Raw genomic sequence first — 26,234 nt, 5'->3', positions numbered from 1 at the left:
TTCCAACTCCAATATCATATGACTCCCATGTAATTGAATCACGTTGAGTAATCATTGAATTCTTTCCCTTACAGGACAATATCCGTGATAAGCTGCGTCCCATCTCTCTGGCCATCACCCACACCATCAGACCCCCCATGTTCTCCTCAGACACTAACCCAGAGGAACGAGACACGCTACCTCCTGTACTGAGTGTTTCCACCTCCAACAGCCTACACTCTGAGGTCAGTACCTTTACCTCCTGTACTGAGTGTTTCTACTTCCAACACCCTGCACTCTGAGGTCAGTACCTTTACCTCCTGTACTGAGTGTTTCCACCTCCAACACCCTGCACTCTGAGGTCAGTACCATAACAACAGAACCAGGGAACATACTAATCTGCATTTTCCTGAAGGGATACATGCTTAATTAATACATACCTGTGTGATACCGGTATAGTACAGGGTTTTGTTATTTCATAGTGGGGGAACCAGTTTCCCAAAGTGAAATCATTTGGACATTTAAAAAGATTCTATGATTTGAAATGTGTCCGTCTCCTCCGTTGCAGGTGAATTTCCTGAGGGAAGGCTGTGGCGATGATAAGATTTGTCAGAGCAACCTGAAGTTGACCTACCAGTTTGGAACCCGACCTCCCACCTCTGACCTCTTCACCCCTCTGCCAAGGTTAGTATGACTTCTTCTTTGTATTTCCTCATCTCCCGGAGAAGAGGAGTTGAGCAATTCTAATAGCTGTTACATTCAAACCCTCTGGTGTGCCACACTTCATATCTAACCACTTCTTTTCTATTTCCTCATTTTGTATTTATCATTTAATTAGGCAAGTCATTTAAGAACAAATTCTTATTTACAAGGCTACCTGCCGCCTCATGCCCCTCTCATTCCGGAGATGGCGAGGTGGCGGTGTTCTCTCTGTCTGACCAGAGATCCTATGTCTAACCACTTTCTCTATTCCTCTTTTCTATTTCCCTTTTAATCCCTTCATTGCAGGGATGATGAAGAGGTGGCGGTGTTTTCTCTGTCTGACCAGAGGTCTGTGGTGTTGGAGGTGACCGTCACCAACATGCCCTCAGACCCTCTGTCCCCAGAGGAGGATGGAGATGATGCCCATGCTGCCCAACTACTGGTGACCCTGCCAGACACCCTGTCCTACTCTGGCTTCAGGGGACAACAGGTACACACACACCAAACACACACACACACATATTCACAGTAATTTTCTACCTCTCCTTGTCCCAGGCTGCATCCCCACATCTTAAACATTTTGCTACAGTGGGCTAAATCAGAGTCACACAGAGTGTTTCTTGGCAGTCTTAAAAATATCTACTTTGAAACAAACGTATACACCTCACACACACATGGTTATGGTCTTAAAAAAAAAAGACCTGTCAGATATAGGGATGAAATGTATTCATTTTTAAGTTTGTATCCCAATATTACACTTTACTATACATCACAGAAGACTGAAATATAACAAAACCATTTTACATAGAAACACCAGAATTTCAGCGGTTTTTGAAAAACAATTTGATAATTCGACTGCGTGAAAGGTGACTCTACAATCACCTTCACAAGAACTCTAAGGCTTCATGCCACAAGGACTACCACCCTGCAGCACTCAAATCTTTAATCAAAGTGCTTTGAAAGGCCGGTCATGGTACACATCACCTCCATCATCCCATACACCCTAAACTCACTCCAATTTGCATACCATCCGAACAGATCCATAGACAATGCAATCTCAATTGCACTCCGCACTGTTGGAATGCTCTTCATTGACTACAGCTCAGCATTCAACACCATTGTCCCCTACAAACCAAGCTTAGGACCCTGGGACTGAACACCTCCCTCTGCGACTGGATCCTGGACTTCCTGACGGGCCAGCACCCAGGTGGTGAGGGTAGGCAACATCACCTCCGCCACACTAACCCTCAATACGGGGGTTCCCCAGGGGTGTGTGCTTAGTCCCCTCCTGTACTGCCTGTTCACCCATGACTGAGTGGCCACGCAAGACTCCAACACCATAATGATATGAGGGTGGCTGGGCACCAAGAGACCTGGCAGTGTGGTGCCGGGACAACAACCTCTCCCTCAACGTCAGCAAGACCAAGGAACTGATTGTGGACTAAAAGAAACAAGCCCATCCATATCAACAGGGCTGCAGTGGAGCGGGTCAAGAGCCTCAAGTTCCTCTGTGTCCACATCACTAAGGACTTGGTTCACATGCTCACAATTGCAAAGAAGGCGTGACAGCACCTCTTCCCCCCCAGGAGGTTGAAAAGGTTTGGCATGGGCCCTCAAATTCTCAAAAAGTTCTACAGCTGCACCATTGAGAGCATCTTGACTGGCTTCATCACTGCTTGGTATGGCAACAGCACCGCCCTTGATCGCATGTCCGAGCTCTCTGCCACCCTATATCAGGCGGTGTGAAAGGAAGGCCCGTAAAATCGTTAAAGACTCCAGCCACCCAAGCTACAGACTGTCTCTGCTTTCGCATGGCAAGCAGTACCGGTGAATCAAGTCTGACACCAACAGGCTCCAGAACAGCCATAAGGCTGCTAAATAGCTAACAGAATGGCTACACAGACCGTGTATTTATTCCTATTCACACTCACAGGACTCTACACACTCACGCATAGTGAGTGTTGTAAATGAGGACAGACAATGTTTTCGCACTTCAGCACTCGGTGGTCCCATTCTGTGGGCTTGTGTGGCCTACCACTTCGCAGCTGAGCCATAGCAGCTCCTAGAAATTTCCACTTCACAATAACAGCCCTTACAGTTGACCGGGGCAGCTCTAGCAGGGCAGAAATTTGACAAACTGACTTGCTGAAAAGGTGGCATCCTGACAGTGCCATGTTGAAAGTCACTGAGCTCTTCAGTACAGGCCATTCTTCTGCCAATGTTTTTCTAAGGAGATTGCATGACTGTGTGCTCGGCCTGTACGTTGCATGACTGTATACACCTGTCAGAAACAGGTGTGGCTGAAATAGACTAATCCACTAATTTGGAGGGGTGTCCACATACTGTTGGCCATGTAGTGTATACACTTCTATCACTCTAGTATCGCTGCACATTGTAAATATGGTATTGGCACTGACCCTGTATATAGCTTCTTACTTTCTCGTGTTCTTCTTATTTCTTATTTTGATTTCTACTTTATGTTATTTTTAGTACTGCATTGATTTTGATTACTGCATTGTTGGGTTTGGAGTTTGCAAGAAATTAATTTCACACTACCTGTCCTACTCCTGCTTCAGGGAACAACAGGTACACACACCTAACTCTAGCCTTAATCCTAACCAGGGTTGTGGTCAATTCCACAAATTCCATTTTAATTCAATTCTCTCTCTGTGTAAATTCCATTTATTTTCTATTAAAATTCCAGTTTAGTTTTTGAATTTAAAGATATTTTAATTCCTTGGAATTCCAATGTTAGGTAAATTCAAGAATGCAATTCCCAATTCAATATTATCCTCAACAATTCCACAAATCCCAATTAGAATTAAATTCTCTCAGGCTTTAAGGCTGATCATGTCACTGTTCCGACAGCCTAGCTGTACTGGAAATATAGGAATACAGGTTGAAATGATGCAAAACAAATCCTACAGTAAAGGTTTTATACTATGATCATGAAATATTTATACTATGGTCATTAAATATTGAATATTTCAATTCCAATTCAATTCCAATTAAAAAAAGTCTAAGCAGTCTATTTCCAATTCAATTCCAATTCCATAACTTGAAGATTTTTAAAACTCTAATTTTATTCAATGTAAATGATTCACTTCATGAGTGATTTCAAGAATTGAATTGGAATTTGGACTTAACCCTTATCTTAACCCTGATCTTAACCCTGATCTTAACCCTGATCTTAACCCTGACCTTAACCCTGATCTTAACCCTGACCTTAACCTTGATCTTAACCCTGATCTTAACTCTGATCTTAACCTTGATCTTAACCCTGATCTTAACCCTGATCTTAACTCTGATCTTAACCCTGACCTTAACCCTGACCTTAACCCTGATCTTAACCCTGACCTTAACCTTGATCTTAACCCTGACCTTAACCTTGATCTTAACCCTGATCTTAACTCTGATCTTAACCTTGATCTTAACCCTGATCTTAACCCTGATCTTAACCCTGATCTTAACCCTGATCTTAACTCTGCCGGACATCCTTTCCTACTCTTGCTTCAGGGGACAACAGGTATTCACAATAAACGTTTGCATTCCTCTCAGATCTCCAACAGGGTCTAGGAGGTAGGGTCTAGGAATCGATTCTAGACAGGGCTGACATATTATGCTTAGAGCCAGAAAAAACTATGTTGGTGATGTGGTCAGGAAAACCTTAGGGCAACTTTGCTTTGCTACATTAGCAGTATAATAATCCTGTGTTTCCTGTTTCATGAGTGTAGGTGGTGTGCCAGGCCAATCAGAACGGGTCTCAGGCAGAGTGCGAGCTGGGAAACCCGCTGAAGAGAGATGCTATACTGAAATTCTACATCATCCTCAGCACGTCTGCTATCACCATAGAGACCACGGAACTCACTGTCAACCTCCTGTTGGCTACGTAAGTCCTGGCTGGGCAACTCATTTTCGTAGTTGGTCTATTTAATGCATCTTAGGTTTCTCATACTGTAAAAAAAAAAACTGTTTATTTTCATATCATAGAGAAATACAGCTGTCATTGCACATGGAAGGGAATTGCTACTTTCAATATATGTATTCAAATTGAAATAGTCAAAAATGAAGATAGATCTTTTTTCCAGATTGCAATATGATGTGTGTATGTCCTCCTCAGCATCAGTGAACAGCGAGACCTGGCCACAGTCACAGCCGTGGCTAAAATCATCATAGAGCTCCCCCTGGCTGTCAGTGTGTAAGTCACACCCTCATGTCATTGGTGTGTCAAACAAATTTTGCCCCTGGAGGCCACATTCGGTACAGTGAGTCAGTAGGTCAATACACATTGACTGATATTTAACCCAGGATAGTGACAGTTGCTACTGTTTTCAGGGAGTTCTGAGGAACATGCAAACAGTTAACAGTAGTACCATAAGGCTCCCAGGCTCTGTCCAGCTGTCCACTGACCCTATCCGCCTGTCTGTCTCTGTGTTGTCTCAGGCTGGCCAGACCACACCAGCTGTTCTTCAGTGGGGCTGTAATGGGGGAGAGTGCCATGGAGACCTTGGACGATGTGGGGAGTGCTGTGGAGTTTGAGTTTACGGTGAGGAAGAGGAGACGAATCAAAAGTCGATGTAGCATGATAATGGCGGTGTTCACTTAAACAATCTCACTGGAATAAGACCTCCTTCATTCCTGTCATTATTGAAAGAGATCTCCAATATATATAATAGAGACAGAAGATCTAGCTGGTCTGTCATAATATAATAGAGACAGTAGATCTAGCTGGTCTGTCATAATATAATAGAGACAGTAGATCTAGCTGGTCTGTCATAATGTAATAGAGACAGTAGATCTAACTGGTCTGTCATAATATAATAGAGACAGTAGATCTAGCTGGTCTGTCATAATGTAATAGAGACAGTAGATCTAACTGGTCTGTCATAATATAATAGAGACAGTAGATCAACCTGGTCTGTCATAATATAATAGAGACAGTAGATCTAGCTGGTCTGTCCTAATATAATAGAGACAGACCAGCTAGATCTACTGTCTAAATTATATTATTATGACAGACCAGCTAGATACCTCACATCTCAAAGTAGGGCTACTTAATGTTAGATCCCTCACTTCCAAGGCAGTTATAGTCAATTAACTAATCACTGATCATAATCTTGATGTGATTGGCCTGATTGAAACATGGGTTAAGCCTGATGAATTTACTGTGTTAAATGAGGCCTCTCCTCCTGGTTAGTAGTCAGTCTACTCAATCACTTTTTATAGCTACTATTTACATGCCTCCTGGGCTATATACAGCGTTCCTCACTGAGTTCCCTGAATTCCTATTGGACCTTGTAGTCATGGCAGATAATATTCACATTTTTGGTGACTTTAATATTCACATGGAAAAGTCCACAGACCCACTCCAAAAGACTTTCGGAGTCATCATCGAGTCAGTGGATTTTGTCAAACATGTCCTACTCACTGCCACAAGTCATACCCTGGACCTAGTTTCATCCTGTGGAATAAATATTGTGGACCTCAATGTTTTTCCTCATAATCCTGGACTATCGGACCACCATTTTATTACGTTTGCAATCACAAGAAATCATTTGCTCAGACCCCAACCAAGGATCATCAAAAGTCGTGCTATAAATTCCAGACTCGCTCCACCTACCCAAGGACGTCAGAGGACAAAAATTGGTTAACCATCTAACTGAGGAACTCAATTTAACCTTGTGTAATACTGTAGATGCAGTCGCACTGCTAAAAACAAAAAACATTTGTCACAAGAAACTAGCTCCCTGGTATACAGAAAATACCCAAGCTCTGAATCAAGCTTCCAGAAAATACCCGAGCCCTGAATCAAGCTTCCAGAAAATACCCAAGCTCTGAATCAAGCTTCCAGAAAATACCCAAGCCCTGAAGCAAGCTTCCAGAAAATTGGATAGGAAATGGCGCCACACCAAACTGGAAGTCTTCCGACTAGCTTGGAAATGAAGAGGCCTCAGTGCTGCTCGATCAGGCTATTTTTCCAACCTAATTGAGGAGAATAAGAACAATCCTAAATGTATTTTGGATACTGTCGCAAAGCTAACTAAAAAAACAGCATTCCCCAAGAGAGGATGGCTTTCACTTCATCAGTGATGAATTCATGAACTTCTTCGATGAAAAGGTCATGATCATTAGAAAGCAAATTACGGACTCCTCTTTGAATGTGCATATTTCTCCAAAGCTTGGTTGTTCTGAGTCTGCACAACCCTTCCAGGATCTACAGTAGGGTCAATGGAGACACTCAAGTTTTTTAATTCTATATCTCTTTACACATTCATGACAATATTCATGGCCTCAAAACCTTCAAGCTGCATCCTGGACCCTATTCCAAGTAAACTACTGAAAGGGCTGCTTCCTGTGCTTGGCCCTCCTATGTTGAACATAATAAATGTCTCCCTATCCACCGGATGTGTACCAAACTCACTAAAAGTGGCAGTAATAAAGCCTCTCTTGAAAAAGCCAAACCTTGACCCAGAAAATGTAAAAAACTATCAGTCTATATTGAATCTCCCATTAATCCATCAAAAAAACCCTGTTGCGCAGAAAGTCACTGGCTATGAAAATCCAACTGACATTTACTCATGAGGTGCTGACCTGTTGCACCCTCTACAACCACTGTGATTATTAATTTTTGACCCTGCTGGTCATCTATGAACATTTGAACATCTTGGCCATGTACTGTTATAATCTCCACCCGGCACAGCCAGAAGAGGACTGGCCACCCCTCAGAGCCTGGTTCCTCTCTAGGTTTCTTCCTAGGTTCCTGACTTTCTAGGGAGTTTTTCATAGCCACCGTGTTTCTAAAAATCGAATCAAATAAATGTTTATTTGTCACATGCACCGAATACAACAGGTATTAGACCACTTTGTGACATCCGCTGATGTTAAAAGGGCTTTATAAATACATTCGATTGATTGATTGATAATGTAGCACAGGGATATATTTCTATGGCTGTGGACCTTGGAAGATATAAGATAAAAAGCTATGCAGTGTTGTGAAGAGAGCAATATATTAATATTTTGGTGTGTTTTTGGTGTGCTTTTTTTCATTCATTTAACTATTCACCCCTTCATGTTTTGATCAGGTGACCAACACCGGGCCGTCCCTGCAGACTCTAGGCTCCGCCTTCCTCAACATCATGTGGCCTCACGAGCTGTCCAATGGGAAGTGGCTCCTGTACCCCACTGCTCTCCACTTCCATGGCCATCCAGAAACACCCTGTACCCCCCACACCTCCCTCAACCCACGCAAGTTCTCCCACAGTTCTCCTTCTGACGACCAGCCACAGGCAGCAGGCCTGAAGGTAGGATTTTAGTGGTCTTGAGCCATAAAGGGTTCCATAAATGGAGACAAATATTGTCCATAAATAACCCCATTGGACAAAAAGGGGTACACCTCCTCACACTCATGAGCTAAAGCATAATTATATTGTTTGCCTAAAAGTATTGTTGTGGTTTCATGAGATGTAAAAAAAAATATATATATATATATATATAGGTATATTTGATATACGTGATGCAATGTGTGTTGTCCTCTGCTTCATGTCCCTGTGAGCAGGCCAGGAGGAAGGGGCGTTCCAACCCAGAAGAGGAGGGCCATGTGATGACCAAGGGCAGTCTGGGAAGGACTACGCCTGCTGTGGCTGCCTCAGAGAGACGCAAGTCACTCAAACTGGTGAGAGAGAGAGTGAGGGAGGGACAGAAAGTGAGAGTGAGGGAGGGACAGAAAGAGAGAGGGAGAGAGATGTCAGAGAAAGAGAGGGACAGGGAAAGGGGGATACCTAGTCAGATGTAGAACTGAATGCCGTCAACTGAAATGTGTCTTCCGCATTTAAACCAACCCCTCTGAATCAGAGAGGTGCAGGGGGACAGGGAACAAGATGGATTACAATGGGGTTGTAACCATTACTGGGGAAGCTACTGTGAAGATATAGTTTATCAAGTTACCTGTTACTTCACACTGAAAGAAGTTAAGCTACACTAAAGCTACAGTGGCAAGAAGAAGTATGTGAACCTTTCGGAAATACCTGTACCTGGATTTCTGCATAAATTGGTCATAAAATTTGATGTGATCTTCATTGAAAGTCACAACAATAGACAAACACTCTGCTTAAAACTAATAACACAGAGAAATTATATGTTTTTCATGTCTTTATTGAGCACACCGTGTAAACATTCACAGTGCAGGGTGGGAAAAGTATGTGAACCCTTGGATTTCATAACTGGTTGATCCTCCTTTGGAAGCAATAACCTCAACCAAACATTATCTGTAGTTGTGGATCAGACTTGCACAATGGTCAGGAGGAATTTTGGACCATTCCTCTTTACAAAACTGTTTCAATTCAGCAATATTCTTGGGATGTCTGGTGGGAAGTGCTCTCTTCAGGTCATGCCACATTATCTCAATCAGGTTGAGGTCAGGACTCCAGAAGGCGTATTTTCTTATTTTGAAGCCATTCTGTTGTTGCTTTACTCCTGTGTTTTGGGTCGTTGTGTCTTTTTTTCTCCACACATAGTGTTGTGTGTTCCTTCCAAACAACTCAACTGTAGTTTAATCTATCCACAGAATATTTTGCCTGTAGCGCTGTGGAACATCCAGGTGCACTTTTTCAAACTTCAGACAGTTTTTTGTGGACAACAGTGGCTTCTTCCGTGGTGCCCTCCCATGAACACCATTCTGGTTTAGTGTTTTACATATAGCAGACTCGTCAACAGAGATGTTACCATGTTCCAGAGATTTCTGTATGTCTTTAGCTGACACTCTAGGATTCTTCTTAACCTCATTGAGCATTCTGAGCTGTGCTCTTGCAGTCATCTTTGCAGGACGGCCAACAGTGCTGAACTTTCTCCATTTATAGACAATTTGTCTTACCGTGGACTGATGAACATCAAGGCTTTTAGAGATACTTTTGTAACCCTTTCCAGCTTTATGCAAGTCAACAATTCTTAATCCTAGGTCTTCTGCGATCTCTTTTGTTCGAGGCATGGTTCACATCAGGCAAGGCTTCTTGTGAATAGCAAATAGCAAAACATTTTGAGTGTTTTTTATAGGGCAAAGCAGATCTAACCAACATCTCCAATCTCGTCTGGTTGATTGGACTCCAGATTAGCTGATTTTGACTCCAGTTATCTTTTGGAGAAGTCATTAGCCTAGGGGTTCACATACTTTTCCCAACCTACACTGTGAATGTTTAAATGATGCATTCAATATAGACAAACATACAATAATTTGTGTGTTATTAGTTTAAGCACACTATGTTTGTCTATTGTTGTGACTTAGATGAAGATAATATCAAATTTGATGATCAATTTATGCAGAAATTCAGGTAATTCCAAAGGGTTCACATACTTTTTCTTGCCACAGTATGTGTACACTCTTAGAAAAAAGGTGCTATCTAGAACTAAAAGGGTTATTTGGTTGTCCCCATAAGATAACCCTTTGAAGAACGCTTTTTGGTTCCAGGTAGAACCCTTTTGAGTTCCATGTATAATCCTTTCCACTGAGGGTTCTATATGGAATCCACACTTAAGATAATACAGTTTACTGAACTAAAGCTACTTTGTGATACATTATCATATCTAAATCTGAAACGTCATAGACTACAAATCGTAAGAATAGATCACTTTGGAGTCAGATTTGAACAGAATGTATAATTTATCCTATTAATCACATAAACAGAAGTGAGAAATAGGCAGGTCTGATCTACACCGCTACATGGTAAAATAGTAGCGTGTAGTTCCAGTAGTTAGCTACACCGCTAAATGGTAAAACAGTAGCGTGTAGTTCTAGTAGTTAGCTACACATTTACATGGTAAAATAGTAATGTGTAGTTCCAGTAGTTAGCTACACAGCTACGTGTAGTTCCAGTAGTTAGCTACACAGCTACATGGTAAAACAGTAGTGTGTAGTTCCAGTAGTGAGCTACACCGCTACATGGTAAAATAGTAGCATGTAGTTCCAGTAGTTAGCTACACCGCTACATGGTAAAACAGTAGTGTGTAGTTACAGTAGTTAGCTACACCGCTACATGGTAAAACAGTAGTGTGTAGTTCCAGTAGTTAGCTACACCGCTACACGGTAAAACAGTAGTGTGTAGTTCCAGTAGTTAGCTACACCGCTACATGGTAAAACAGTAGTGTGTAGTTACAGTAGTTAGCTACACCGCTACATGGCTAAAAAAGTAATTAACTACCGGAAACACTACCAAGAGTTGAATTTAGTTCAAGTACCACCAAGCTACTGTAAAATGTAGTTAAATTACTGGTTGAACTACATGTAGTTCACTACTCCACAACACTGGTTGTAATCAGGCCAGGACTATAGAGAACATCCCATAGCTCACGTGCTACAAACATGCCCTTAGAGCCCTGTACCTCAACGCATCCATACTGTGAGTTTGATTGTATAGCAACTCTGCTATTCTCATCGATGGTCTTCCAACCCTCTGTGTAGGACTGTCTGCTGGGTTCAGCGCGCTGTGTGCTGTTCCAGTGTCCTCTCCACAGCTTCTCTGACTCTGCTGTCCTCAAGATCCAGGGACGCCTTTGGAACAGCACCTTTCTGGAGGTAAAACACCACATCACCTATCACATTATGTTGTTATGTGGTTATAACAAAGACTACTTTTCCCACGATGCAATTCACCCCACACAACACGTGGTGTAACAGCACCTCCCTGAAGGTAAAACACCACATCACCTATCACATTATGTTGTTATGTGGTTATAACAAAGACTACTTTTCCCACGATGCAATTCACCCCACACAACACGTGGTGTAACAGCACCTCCCTGAAGGTAAAACACCACATCACCTATCACATTATGTTATTATGTGGTAATAACAAAGACTACTGTTCCCACGATGCAATTCACCCCACACAACACGTGGTGTAAAAGCACCTTCCTGAAGGTAAAACACCACATCACCTATCACATTATGTTATTATGTGGTAATAACAAAGACTACTGTTCCCACGATGCAATTCACCCCACACAACGCTTGGTGTAACAGCACCTCCCTGAAGGTAAAACACCACATCACCTATCACATTATGTTGTTATGTGGTAATAACAAAGACTACTGTTCCCACGATGCAATTCACCCCACACAACACGTGGTGTAACAGCACCTCCCTGAAGGTAAAACAAACAAACACATCACATTACATTTCTATTCTAGTAATTTAGCAGACACTGTTATCCAGAGCGACTTACAGTAGTAGTGTATTCATTTTAACATAGCTAGCTGAGACGACATATCCCAATCATAGCAAGTACATTTTCCCTCCAAAAAGTATTTATCATCAAAGTCAGTGCTAGTAGGAAAAAACAAGTGTTTTTTTTTAGCTTCAAAGAGCTTACAGATAGCATTTTTTTCTTAAAATAATTGGTGAGACAACAACATATCACAGACGTAGCAAGAACATTTTCCCTCAGCAAGGTCAGTGCTAGTAGGAAAAAACAAGTGCTTTTTTTTAGCTTATAGTTTATAGATAGATAAAACCTGCACTCATGTATTGTGTTTTTTAATTTAGACTACTGTTCAGTGCAATGCACTATGCAGAACTTGTGGTGGTATGGCTACACAAGTGATGTACTTTGCTAGATGAAGCATCTGGTTATTAAAAGTAGTAATGCTGCGCCTGGTTTCAGCATTCATCAAAGAACAAACATAACACTACCCCTCAACAACACTACCCCTCAACAACACTACCCCTCAACAACACTACCCCTCAACAACACTACCCCTCAACAACACTACCCCTCAAACAACACTACCCCTCAACAACACTATCCCTCAACAACACTACCCCTCAACAACACTACCCCTCAACGACACTACCCCTCAACGACACTACCCCTCAAACAACACTACCCCTCAACAACACTATCCCTCAACAACACTACCCCTCAACGACACTACCCCTCAAACAACACTACCCCTCAACAACACTATCCCTCAAACAAGACCACCCCTCAACAACACTATCCCTCAACAACACTACCCCTCAACAACACTACCCCTCAAACAACACACGATGAAGGAGTGAGAGCCGATATTGTAACTACAAGGCAACACGAGGGACACTTTGCGTTTTGTTATGACAATGTATAAATCATCATAAGCCGTCATTATCCGTGTTCCTTGTCATTCATTGTAAATGAAACAATGAGGAATGAGTCATAGGAGTTGGCTAAAGCACAAAGTGATCTCAGTCTCTTGCCAGGCTAACCTATTATAGACCATCTCATGTAAATATATCATTGATAATGTCATTGATCATGTTTGGCCAGTGTAATCTCCTCTCCTTAGTAAATGTCTGTGTTGAGAAAGTCTTCTCTGCTTCTGCTTGCTCTTTGGGATCTAGGCTGACCTGCTATAAAGCACGATGTGCCAAGACAACTACTGATGTTAAAAGGGATTTCTGTAACTTTTGATGGATACATCATGTATTGATGTGATCTCTTGCTGTCAGGAGTTTCCTTCAGACCAGGTTCTGGAGCTACTGGTCAGAGCCACGCTAATCTCCTTCACATAGTAAATGACTAGTGTTAATCTTCTCTATCCTTTCTTCTCCCCCCCTCTCTCTTTTTCTTCTCCTCTTTTTCATGTCTCTCTCTTTCTTCTCCTCTTTTTCCTTTTTCATGTCTCTCGCTCTCTCTCTCTCTCTCCTCTTTTCCTCTCTCCTCTTCTCTTTTCCATCCCTCTCGTTTCATCTCTCTTAGGAGTTCCCATCAGTCAGTGCTCTGGAGCTGCTGGTTAGAGCCAACATCACAGTCAAGTCCAGCATCAAACACCTGGTGCTGAGGGATGCTGCTGCACAGGTAACAAACACACACACACACACACACACACACACACACACACACACACACACACACACACACACACACACACACACTGAGAAACACACACACCGAGAAACACACACAAACACAATGAGAAACACACACACATACACACACACACACTGAGAAACACACACACACTGAGACACACACACACTGAGACACACTGAGACAAACACACACACACACACATACACACTGAGAAACACACACACACACACACACACACACACACACACACACACACACACACACACACACACACACACACACACACACATACACACACACACACACACACACACTGAGAGACACACACACACTGAGAGACACACATGCAATCACACTGAGTGACACACACACTCTTAACTATTACAATGAACAACTAGAGCCAATAAAACACTCATTACTTTATATGACTGTGTTTCCCCTGTAGGTCCCAGTGATGATTTACCCAGAGGTTGGTCTGACTGCCCAGTACTGGGTCCCCTGGTGGTGGATTCTCATAGCCATCCTGGCTGGTATCCTGGTGCTGTCTCTGCTGGTCTGCATCCTCTGGAAGGTACCAACACCTAGTATAACACAGAATAAGCACCTCCATTACTGTTCCTACATATCTCTATTATCCTGGTGCTGTCTCTGCTGGTCTGCATCCTCTGGAAGGTACCAACACCTAGTATAACACAGAATAAGCACCTCTATTACTGTTCCTACATATCTATATTATCCTGGTGCTGGCTCTGCTGGTCTGCATACCGTAGAAGATACAACACATATCATATGACTCTCCGTACCTATGGTACATTAATTACTGTACCTACATACAATATAAATACACAAGTATGTGGACACCCCTTCAGATGAGTGGATTCAGCTATTTCAGATGTAAAAAAATAAAATAAATCAGCACTCAGCCATGCAATCTCCATAGACAAACATCGACAGCGTCAACGTGGCACCGTCAAAGGATGCCACCTTTCCATCAAGTTAGTTCATACAATTTCTGCCCTGCTAGAGCTGCCCCAGTCAACTGTAAGTGCTGTTATTGTGAAGTGGAAACGAAAAGGAGCAACAACGTCTCAGCCGCGAAGTGGTAGGCCACACAAGCTCACAGAACAGGACCATTAAGTGCTGAAGCGCATAGCGAGTAAAAATCGTCTGTCCTCGGTTGCAACACTCACTACCGAGTCCCAAACTGCCTCTGGAACCAACGTCAGAACAATAACTGTTCCTCTGGGGGCTTCATGAAATTAGTTTCCATGGCTGAGCAGCCGCACACAAGCCTAAGATCACCATGCAGTGGAAACGTGTTCTCTGGAGTAATGAATCATGTTTCACTATCTGGCAGTCCGACGGAACTAATCTGAGTTTGGCGCATGGCAGGAGAACGCTACCTGCCTGAATGCGTAGTGCCAACTGTAAAGTTTGGTGGAGGAGGAGTAATGGGCTAGGGCTGTTTTTCATGGTTCATGCTTGGCCCCTTAGTTCCAGTGAAGAGAAATCTTAACGCTACATCATACAATAACATTCTAGATGATTCTGTACTTCCAACTTTGAGGCATCAGTTTTGGGTAGGCCCTTTCCTGTTTCAGCATGACAACGTCCCCATACACAAAGTGATGTCCATAGAAATGGATTTTCGAGATCGGTGTGGAAGAACTTGACTGGGCTCTATTAGAGCCCTGACCTCAACAAACACCTCTGGGATGAACTGGAATGCCGATTGCGAACCAGTCCTCATCGCCCGACATCACTCCCAGAAGAGTGGAGGCTGTTATAGCAGCAAGGGGCGGCAACATCCATATTAAAGCCCCTGATTATGGAATGAGATGTTTGACGAGCATGGGGCCAAATACTGTTGGTCATGTGGTGTACAGTGCCTTGCGAAAGTATTCGGCCCCCTTGAACTTTGCGACCTTTTGCCACATTTCAGGCTTCAAACATAAAGTTATAAAACTGTATTTTTTTGTGAAGAATCAACAACAAGTGGGACACAATCATGAAGTGGAACGACATTTATTGGATATTTCAAACTTTTTTAACAAATCAAAAACTGAAAAATTGAGCGTGCAAAATTATTCAGCCCCTTTACTTTCAGTGCAGCAAACTCTCTCCAGAAGTTCAGTGAGGATCTCTGAATGATCCAATGTTGACCTAAATGACTAATGATGATAAATACAATCCACCTGTGTGTAATCAAGTCTCCGTATAAATGCACCTGCACTGTGATAGTCTCAGAGGTCCGTTAAAAGCGCAGAGAGCATCATGAAGAACAAGGAACACACCAGGCAGGTCCGAGATACTGTTGTGAAGAAGTTTAAAGCCGGATTTGGATACAAAATGATTTCCCAAGCTTTAAACATCCCAAGGAGCACTGCGCAAGCGATAATATTGAAATGGAAGGAGTATCAGACCACTGCAAATCTACCAAGACCTGGCCGTCCCTCTAAACTTTCAGCTCATACAAGGAGAAGACTGATCAGAGATGCAGCCAAGAGGCCCATGATTACTCTGGATGAACTGCAGAGATCTACAGCTGAGGTGGGAGACTCTGTCCATAGGACAACAATCACTCGTATATTGCACAAATCTGGCCTTTATGGAAGAGTGGCAAGAAGAAAGCCATTTCTTAAAGATATCCATAAAAAGTGTCATTTAAAGTTTGCCACAAGCCACCTGGGAGACACACCAAACATGTGGAAGAAGGTGCTCTGGTCAGATGAAACCAAAATTGAACTTTTGGCAACAATGCAAAACGTTATGTTTGGCGTAAAAGCAACACAGCTGAACACACCATCCCCACTGTCAAACATGGTGGTGGCAGCATCATGGTTTGGGCCTGCTTTTCTTCAGCATGGACAGGGAAGATGGTTAAAATTGATGGGAAGATGGATGGAGCCAAATACAGGACCATTCTGGAAGAAAACCTGATGGAGTCTGCAAAAGACCTGAGACTGGGACGGAGATTTGTCTTCCAACAAGACAATGATCCAAAACATAAAGCAAAATCTACAATGGAATGGTTCAAAAATAAACATATCCAGGTGTTAGAATGGCCAAGTCAAAGTCCAGACCTGAATCCAATCGAGAATCTGTGGAAAGAACTGAAAACTGCTGTTCACAAATGCTCTCCATCCAACCTCACTGAGCTCGAGCTGTTTTGCAAGGAGGAATGGGAAAAAATGTCAGTCTCTCGATGTGCAAAACTGATAGAGACATACCCCAAGCGACTTACAGCTGTAATCGCAGCAAAAGGTGGCGCTACAAAGTATTAACTTAAGGGGGCTGAATAATTTTGCACGCCCAATTTTTCAGTTTTTGATTTGTTAAAAAAGTTTGAAATATCCAATAAATGTTGTTCCACTTCATGATTGTGTCCCACTTGTTGTTGATTCTTCACAAAAAAATACAGTTTTATATCTTTATGTTTGAAGCCTGAAATGTGGCAAAAGGTCGCAAAGTTCAAGGGGGCCGAATACTTTCACAAGGCACTGTATCTCTATTCTCCTGGCTGGTATCCTGCTGCTGGCTCTGCTGGCCTGAATACTCTGGAAGAGAGAAAACGGGTTACTTTTTTATTTTTATTCTCACATCCACCAGATAGGTGCGGTGAAATGTGTTGTTTTACACGTACAAAAAATGTACATCAGCCAACTTACATCTATTTCCATTATTATCTTTTCATTCAATGTCTTTGATATTGCCATCTACGCCATCTCTTCATGACTAGTCTCCTCTCTTCTCTAGTCCATCTCTCCTTCTCTCTCTTCTCTAGTCCATCTCTCCTCTCTTCTCTAGTCCATCTCTCCTCTCTCTTCTCTAGTCCATCTCTCCTCTCTCTTCTCTAGTCCATCTCTCTTCTCTAGTCCATCTCTCCTTCTCTCTCTTCTCTAGTCCATCTCTTCTCTCTTCTCTAGTCCATCTCTCCTTCTCTCTCTTTTCTAGTCCATCTCTCCTCTCTTCTCTAGTCCATCTCTCCTCTCTCTTCTCTAGTCCATATCTCCTCTCTTCTCTAGTCCATCTCTCCTTCTCTCTCTTCTCTAGTCCATCTCTCCTCTCTTCTCTAGTCCATATCTCCTCTCTTCTCTAGTCCATCTCTCCTCTCTCTTCTCTAGTCCATTTCTCCTCTCTTCTCTAGTCCATTTCTCCTTCTCTCTCTTCTCTAGTCCATCTCTCCTCTCTTCTCTAGTCCATCTCTCCTTCTCTCTCTTCTCTAGTCCATCTCTCCTCTCTTATCTTCTCTAGTCCATCTCTCCTCTCTTCTCTAGTCCATCTCTCCTCTCTTCTCTAGTCCATCGCTCCTCTCCTCTCTAGTCCATCTCTCCTCTCCTCTCTAGTCCATCTCTCCTCTCTTCTCTAGTCCTTCTCTCCTCACTTCTCTAGTCCATCTCTCCTCTCTTCTCTAGTCCATCTCTCCTCTCCTCTCTAGTCCATCTCTCCTCTCTAGTCCATCTCTCCTCTCTTCTCTAGTCCAACTCTCCTCTCTTCTCTAGTCCATCTCTCCTCTCTTCTCTAGTCCATCTCTCCTCTCTTCTCTAGTCCATCTCTCTTATTCTTTACTTTTTTTCAAACTGCGTTCTCTCTCTTCCTCCCTCCACATCTCTGTTGTAACTCCTCCTCCTCCTCCTCCTCCTCCTCCTCCTCCTCCCCAGTGTGGGTTCTTCAAGCGTACAGAGCGCCGCCCGCAGTACGAAACAGAGTACTACCACGCCCACATGCATGCTCAGCCCTCTGAGGTTGAGAAGCAGGCGTCAGACCAATAGGTTCCTGCCCTCTCCTCTCTCCAAGTGGTAAAGCCATGCACCCTAGCCTGCTCTGTACCTTGGCCTGCTCTGTACCGGCCTGTCAGTGCTGTGACTTTGCCTGAGTTGTGGTCTGTAAACCTCTGTATACCTGAAACAAGTTCATCCTGGCATTGTAGAAAGTTGTTTACATGTTCTCTTCCTGATGAGATTGTCCTTCCTGTTCTATTCATGAATAATCTAATTTCATCTGGTCATATGTCTCCTGATTAGATTAGGTTAGAATGCCAGAATGAACTTGTTTCTTGTTTCTCACAAAATGGCGAGTGAGTTGTCAGCATATGTGTGTTATGCTGTGTGGTGTGTTTACTTTGCTTGTTGTGTGTCACCTGTTTTATTCAAACTTTATGCAAATCACCTGGATGTTTTTGGCTTTTGTGGCACATGTACAATGTTTCATAATCAGCAACCAAAAATCTTCCTTGGGTTGCATAGCAACATCAACCTAGTCTCTCTCTCTCTCTCTCTCTCCCTCTCCCTCTCCCTCTCCCTCTCTCCCCCACAGTGTGGTTTCTTCCGTCGGGTCCAGTATGAAGACAAAGTTCCTCAGTACCATGCAGTGAAGATCCCCCGTCAAGACCGGCCCCAGTTCCAGCAGAAGGCAGGGATCCTCCAGAAGAAGGAGTGGGCCACACACTGGAGTGACGGAAGCTCCTGAACAGCATCAACAAACAAGGACTAGAATAGCAGCAAACACCCATTCAACCCTATGGCACTCACTAACTCTGCAGTGGAACAAACGTGTGCAGACTGACCGTGTCACAACACTGTTGTGCACATTGCGGCTATGTCCCGATTCATCACCCGTGTGCACACTTCCCATCATGGATTTATCAATGGTGAAAACTCGCTCAAGCCGATGCTATTCTACTGTATTGTACTGTAGTCTACGGTAGTCTACTGTATTCTACTGTATTCTACTGTATTGTACTTTTAGAATGACTGGATCAATATTCTGAACTGCTACTGCTGACTGACTATCTGACTGACTATCTGACTGACTGACTATCTGACTGACTGACTATCTGACTGACTGACTGACTATCTGACTGACTGACTATCTGACTGACTGACTGACTGACTATCTGACTGACTGACTATCTGACTGACTGACTGACTATCTGACTGACTGACTGACTGACTATCTGACTGACTGACTGAATGACTGACTGACTGACTGACTGACTGACTGACTATCTGACTGACTGACTATCTGACTGACTGACTGATTATCTGACTGACTGATTATCTGACTGACTGACTGAAGGACTGACTGACTATCTGACTGACTGACTGACTGAAGGACTGACTGACTATCTGACTGACTGACTATCTGACTGACTGACTATCTGACTGACTGACTGACTATCTGACTGACTGACTATCTGACTGATTATCTGACTGACTGATTATCTGACTGACTATCTGACTGACTGACTATCTGACTGATTATCTGACTGACTTATTATCTGACTGACTATCTGACTGACTGATTATCTGACTGACTATCTGACTGACTGACTATCTGACTGACTGATTATCTGACTGACTGATTATCTGACTGACTATCTGACTATCTGACTATCTGACTGACTATCTGACTATCTGACTGACTGACTGACTGAAGGACTGACTGACTATCTGACTGACTGACTATCTGACTATCTGACTGACTGACTATCTGACTGACTGACTATCTGACTGACTGACTATCTGACTGACTGACTATCTGACTGATTATCTGACTGACTATCTGACTGACTGACTATCTGACTGACTGACTATCTGACTGATTATCTGACTGACTATCTGACTGACTGATTATCTGACTGACTATCTGACTATCTGACTGACTGATTATCTGACTGACTGATTATCTGACTGACTATCTGACTATCTGACTATCTGACTGACTGACTAACCGGGGAAAATCCATATGTACCATGCCTTGCATTGGTGTTTTTTACAGACTGTAATACTGCACACAGACTTCTGACTAGATCCATACCAATCAGATTGATCAATACATGTTGATAGACTGAACACTGACACTCAAATGGACTTTTACTGCTGACAGGCATCAATATTCACTGATCTTTTCCGATAGGCTAACACACACACACACACACAGACACACACAGACAGACACACACACACAAACACACACACACACACACACACACACACACACACACACACACACACACACACACTTATTTCAAAGCCAATGCCTATGACTCGGACTGCTTCTTGTCATAGCTACTGTACTGTAAGATCGAAAAGGGCAAAGAAAAACTATGTTTATATATTATTGTTTAGCGTTTTAATTTGAGTCACTGTAATACTACTGTTGATACAGCGCTAGAATGAAAATTATCTGACAACACCAGCTCCCATTTAGATAAGATTGATCAGAACACATTAGTCTGTTGTCTTGTTGAAGTCCTTAGGGTCTTGTTCATTAGGACACACCACGGTAAAAAGTTTTGCAACGGAAAACCAAAGCAAGTGTTTCTTACAAAGTTCAGATTGTCCCTTTCTGTTTTCTTCCATTTGATACCTAATGAACACTGCCCAGCCTTCTGACTGCAGCACTGCTATGGCCATAACATTGGAATCAGTTGAATTGATTGTGTTGTGACCGTTTAGGCTGTAGTTTTGTTTTGTGTCGGTCGGCTGCGAGGAACAGCCATTGAGGAATTCACAATAACAATCCATGACCTGAATGATGTTGAAGAAAACAACTTCAACGTACGAAACGACAATATCAACAGCTTCAGCTCATGGTAGGAGATATTAGATACAAACAAACAAAGTTTATAATTGTGGTTGAGTACCACATTGTTCAGGTACTTCACATAACCCCCTGCAGCCCCTTAGATGTCCTCAATAGTTAGAAACCTTGATGGGAAAGATGATTGTAAATAATAATTTATTACAGTTTGTATTTACATAAAAGTGCCTTATGGCTTAATTCAAAAAGAGAGATAATTAATTGGTAGGAAGAGGATGATAATTAACTTTGGAGCTACTGAAGGTTTACTGAAGGTTTACTGAAGGTTTACTGAAGATTTATGGTTTATTGAAGGTTTACTAAAGGTTTACTGAAGGTTGACTGAAGGTTTACTGAAGGTTTATGGTTTACTGAAGGTTTACTGAAGGTTTACTGAAGGTTTATGGTTTACTGAAGGTTGACTGAAGGTTTACTGAAGGTTAACTAAAGGTTTACGGTTTACTGAAGGTTTACTGAAGGTTTACTAAAGGTTTACTGAAGGTTTACTAAAGGTTTACTGAAGGTTTACTGAAGGTTAACTAAAGGTTAACTAAAGGTTTACGGTTTACTGAAGGTTTACTAAAGGTTTACAGTTTACTGAAGGTTTACTAAAGGTTTACTAAAGGTTTACTGAAGGTTAAGGTACATAATTTGCAGAGTGTTTCACGACACAGTTTAAAACCTTCAAGTAGGGCCTGGAGTTTTCTCTGGTCAGGTTACGTGGTCTGGAGAAACTCCTGGCCCCATCACCCCTGAAGTGAATGGATATGAGAAGTTGAGCAGTGAGACTATGGTGGAATATACAGTGCTGTACACACACTGAATATACAGCCCTGTACACAATGAGAATACAGCCCTGTACACACAATGAATATACACAATGAATATACGTCCCTGTACACGCAATTAATATACGTCCCTGTTGTCTACTGGGCCTATGAGCATGTAGAGTCTACTTTGTGATTCAGAAATTGCTGGACAATCTTGTATTAAATGCATTAAAGAATATTGGTGTTGTTCAGACTAATTTTTTTTTTTTTTTTGGGGGGGGGGGGTCATGATTTGATTGATTTGTTTTACCATTGTAAATAGCAACAAAAGTCAAAGACTAATTAAATGAATTTAGTTTGAGAATCAACTGGGTTTGGTCCTGCTAAATGTCTTGTGGACACTAGATGGCGATAACACACTCTGGTTTGACTTGGCTTGGAAGGAGGGGATATACAGTATACAAATCCCAAGAATACTTCAAATGTTTGTAAAAACTGTTGCAGAGGTATTTAGAATAAATTGTACATTCATAGTATGAAAGGATATGTTTTTTTGTAATTGTAGACAGTATGTACTGAAAGACAGTTGGCTTGTGTTCCTGTTATCTTAGTTAAATAGAATTACCTGTATGGTTCAACGCACAGATAACAAAATGGCATTGAATGTTGATTTGTTCTAGTATGTTCTGATATGTTCTAGTATGTTTTGGTATGTTCCGGTATGTTCGGAGTATGTTCTCATTGAGATAAAAATCACATTTTCAAGAGAGACCTGGACCAAGACAGCAGCATCAACACATACGTTTCAGACAAACAGAACAAGCAGTAAAAAACATGTACACGACACAAGTCGGGAAACATTAGGTCCTGTATGTAAAACTACTGGGCCATTACGGTATCAAAACTACATCAGTGAAATAAAATACTTCCTTACATAAAGTCAATGCCGACTAGTGACATCGGATGACAACTAGAAACAGCTAAATGACTCAATCTGTTCATCTATTTGACCTTTGAACTCCTCCAGGGACACCAGGTCCAGGACATTTAGGTTGGCTTGGAGGGGCTGAGGGGCTGAGTACTGAAAGTTGAAAATACAGCTGTAGTGTTCGGGACTGTTACCTTAAAACAAGATCTGACATTTTATGTGTTTTCATTTCAAGCTAGAAGAGAGGTTTAGATAAAATGGCAGTTTTCCTGAAATTAATCTTATAAAAAGAATATACCAGCTGGGTTCTCCCCAAAATAACGCAGGAGTGTGGACTGGCTGCGACACCTAGTGACTGCAGCACTATGTTGTAATATATATATATTTTTTATTTTTTATTTTATTACATCATATTAAAGCCAGGCACCACACCACAATATGGTATTTATTTTGGTCGAGATTGCAGGAAATGGCAGTTGCAGGTTTTAAAAAAATTCTAAAAAAAGTCCAAAGGGGGCCACTGCTCCCCTCCAGCCTCTCCCTTCCGCCATACTCAGCAGCACCACCTTGTTAACCAAATCCTGGGAAGAGCCCTGTACCTGTATTTGCGTGTTGCCAGCCATGTCCACCTGACACCACTGTAATTATCACATGGGTGAGTCCTAATCAGTGTGTGTGTGTGTGTGTGTGGCAAGTCGCAAGCTGCCCTTGTACCGGAGAACAAGCCCCCACACGCAGACTATTAGGCTTCCCCATCAGTATAGACCCCTCCAGCAAGGTCGGAGAAGTGCCGTGCCATAGTTTTGCCCCTGCCTGCTATGAGAGTGAGCCAGCCAGCCAGCCCATTCATCCGTCCGTCCCTTCCGACGCAATCTAAACCTGTGGCTGCATCACTGCCTGGTATGGCAATATCACCGCCCTCGATTGCATGGCGCTACAGATGGCAGTGCAGACAGCCCAGTGCATCACACAAGCGGTATCGGTGTGTCCAGTCTGACACCAACAGGCTCCTGAACAGCTTCTATCCCAAGCTCCCGAGTGGCGCAGCAGTTTAAGCAGTGCATCTCAGTGCAAGAGGCATCACATCAGTTCCTGGTTTGAATCCAAGGTGTATCACATCTGGCTGTGATTGGGAGTCCCATAGGGCACACTCACAGGGCACACTCACAGGGCCCTACACACTCACAGGGCCCTACACACTCACAGGGCCCTACACACTCACAGGGCCCTACCCACTCACAGGGCCCTACACACTCACAGGGCCCTACACACTCACAGGGCCCTACCCACTCACAGGGCCCTACACACTCACAGGGCCCTACCCACTCACAGGGCCCTACACACTCACAGGGCCCTACACACTCACAGCGCCCTACCCACTCACAGGGCCCTACACACTCACAGGGCCCTACACACTCACAGGGCCCTACACACTCACAGGGCCCTACACACTTACAGGGCCCTACACACTCACAGGGCCCTACACACTCACAGGGCCCTACACACTCACAGGGCTCTACACACTCACACACACTGTCACTCCAACACACACACACACACACACACACACACACACACACACACACACACACACACACACACACACACACACACACAGTCACTCCAAAACACTCACACACACTGTCATTCCAACACGCACACACACTGTCACTCCAACACGCACAAACACACAATGTCACGCCAACACACACACACAGTCACTTCAACACGCTCACTCCATCATCTGTTCACTCACACACACCTTCTCACATACATTTATACTGACTCTACACCCACCCACCCACTCACATACAAGCTGCTGCTACTCTGTTTACCTTATATCCTGATGCCTAGTCACTTTACCCTTATACATATCTTTTCTTGTTTTTAAAATGTATGTACAGCCAGGGCCACACCCCAACACTCAGACATCATTTACAAAAGATGCATTTGTGTTTAGTGAGTCCGCCAGATCAGAGGCAGTAGGGATGACCAGGGATGGTCTCTTGATAAGTGTGTGAATTGAACAATTTTCCTGTCCTGCTAATCATTCAAAATGCAACAAGTATTTTTTGGATGTAATGGAAAATGTAGGGAGTAAAAAGTACGTTCTTTTCTTTAGGAATGTAGTGAAGTAAAAGTAAAAGTTGCCCAAAATATAAATAGTAAAGTACAGATACCCCCAAAAAACTACTTTTAAGTAGTTCTTCAAAGTATTTTTACATAAGTACTTTAAACCACTGCTAGAGATAATAGTTCATAGAAGTATACGATAGAACCAATCCAAGAGCCTGTCACCCCACTGATCTGTGCTTCGGTCTGGGCTCACATCAAGGACCAATGGTAATGTGAGTGGTAGTGGGTTCAGATACTGTATTTGTAATAAGGCTCTGCTCTGTAGTAATCTATATTTCAAGGTCCTGTTCTGAGTGCTCATTGTGACAGACTAGCTATAGCCTAGTTGAGAGCCTCAGGCTGAGGCAGGGAATCTGGGTTGCTCTGAAAATGTAGTGCTTGAGTGCAGCAAGCCTATGCTTTTCAGTGACTGTGCCTTTTATCTAAATATATTATATTCATACAAATGTACTTTACTACGACTGTGATGTGTGGTGACTCACCCTAGCTATCTGAAGATGAATGCACTAACTGTACTTCGCTCTGGATAAGATCGTCTGCTAAATTACTCAAATGTCAAATGTATGTAAATGTTGATGTAAATGATCATGTAGATGTAAATTAGATTAGATTACTAAATTAGAGGTTAATGTATTTCATGTTGATCACTATTTTATTGTAATTGAGGAAAGGCATCTTGTAAAGCTCATCGTTTCAATTAAAACTATCTTATAGAGCAAATATATTAGAATATAAGTTTGTCTTGCCCAATAAGCGAGGGGTTACAAACAAAGACATTGCCCCCCAGAAATCCAACATTGGTCTCCTGCTCACCAATGGTAGGAGATTGAGTACATGTATGCGGGGGTTAAAGCTGGAATGCTGTTGAAACTGCCACAGCCGTTTGGGATTTTACAGCAACAACGAAGTTACTGCAAACAATAAACACGGTTTCCTCGATGACATCATTGCCCGTGTGATAGAACAGCAGAAAATGTACTGCCATTTGTAACCACGTTGGGCAACGCTCCTCACCTTCCTCTTCGTCAACAAAACAATAACAACGGCTGTGGGGCGGACAGTGGCGCTGTTTCCCCTACTGCGGATTCCATCTTTAAGTCCTGTTGTGCATGTTTGATAGGATGGTGAGGACGTGGGAAGGGTTAACTAGCTGGACAACTGTCTCCTGACAGCCGTGATTCACTCTCTTCTGATTCACTCTCTTCTGATTCACTCTCTTCAGATTCACTCTCTTCTGATTCACTCTCTCCAGTTATCTCAGAGAAACACCAGGAACCTTTCTGTTCTCCACCAGT

General features: G+C 42.8%; 1 protein-coding gene across 5 annotated transcripts in view; it reads left to right on the top strand.

Annotated features, from left to right (window-relative positions):
- The window catches only part of LOC110528585 (integrin alpha-7), a 70,454-nt gene extending 48,341 nt beyond the window's left edge, over positions 1-22,113 (top strand). For 3 of the 5 annotated variants that reach the window (XM_090241987.1, XM_090241986.1, XM_090241990.1), the window contains 12 exons: positions 75-224; positions 548-663; positions 988-1,171; positions 4,416-4,570; positions 4,802-4,879; positions 5,125-5,227; positions 7,764-7,982; positions 8,237-8,353; positions 11,132-11,245; positions 13,408-13,506; positions 13,967-14,092; positions 18,838-22,113. In XM_090241987.1, coding sequence (XP_090098113.1) covers positions 75-224; positions 548-663; positions 988-1,171; positions 4,416-4,570; positions 4,802-4,879; positions 5,125-5,227; positions 7,764-7,982; positions 8,237-8,353; positions 11,132-11,245; positions 13,408-13,506; positions 13,967-14,092; positions 18,838-18,990 — 1,614 coding nt within the window. In that variant the 3' untranslated portion in view covers positions 18,991-22,113. Of the gene's footprint in view, positions 1-74; positions 225-547; positions 664-987; positions 1,172-4,415; positions 4,571-4,801; positions 4,880-5,124; positions 5,228-7,763; positions 7,983-8,236; positions 8,354-11,131; positions 11,246-13,407; positions 13,507-13,966; positions 14,093-18,182; positions 18,321-18,837 lie in introns of all 5 variants that reach the window. The other 2 variants (XM_090241989.1, XM_090241988.1) reach the window with 1 other exon arrangement.
- The last annotated feature ends 4,121 nt before the right edge of the window (positions 22,114-26,234 follow it).

The sequence above is a fragment of the Oncorhynchus mykiss genome, chromosome 7 (assembly GCF_057628025.1).
Source record: "Oncorhynchus mykiss isolate SJ-2025 chromosome 7, ASM5762802v1, whole genome shotgun sequence".
Lineage (NCBI taxonomy): Eukaryota > Metazoa > Chordata > Actinopteri > Salmoniformes > Salmonidae > Oncorhynchus > Oncorhynchus mykiss.
Note: the sequence above shows the minus strand (reverse complement) of the source record. Positions and strands in the feature narration are given on the sequence as shown.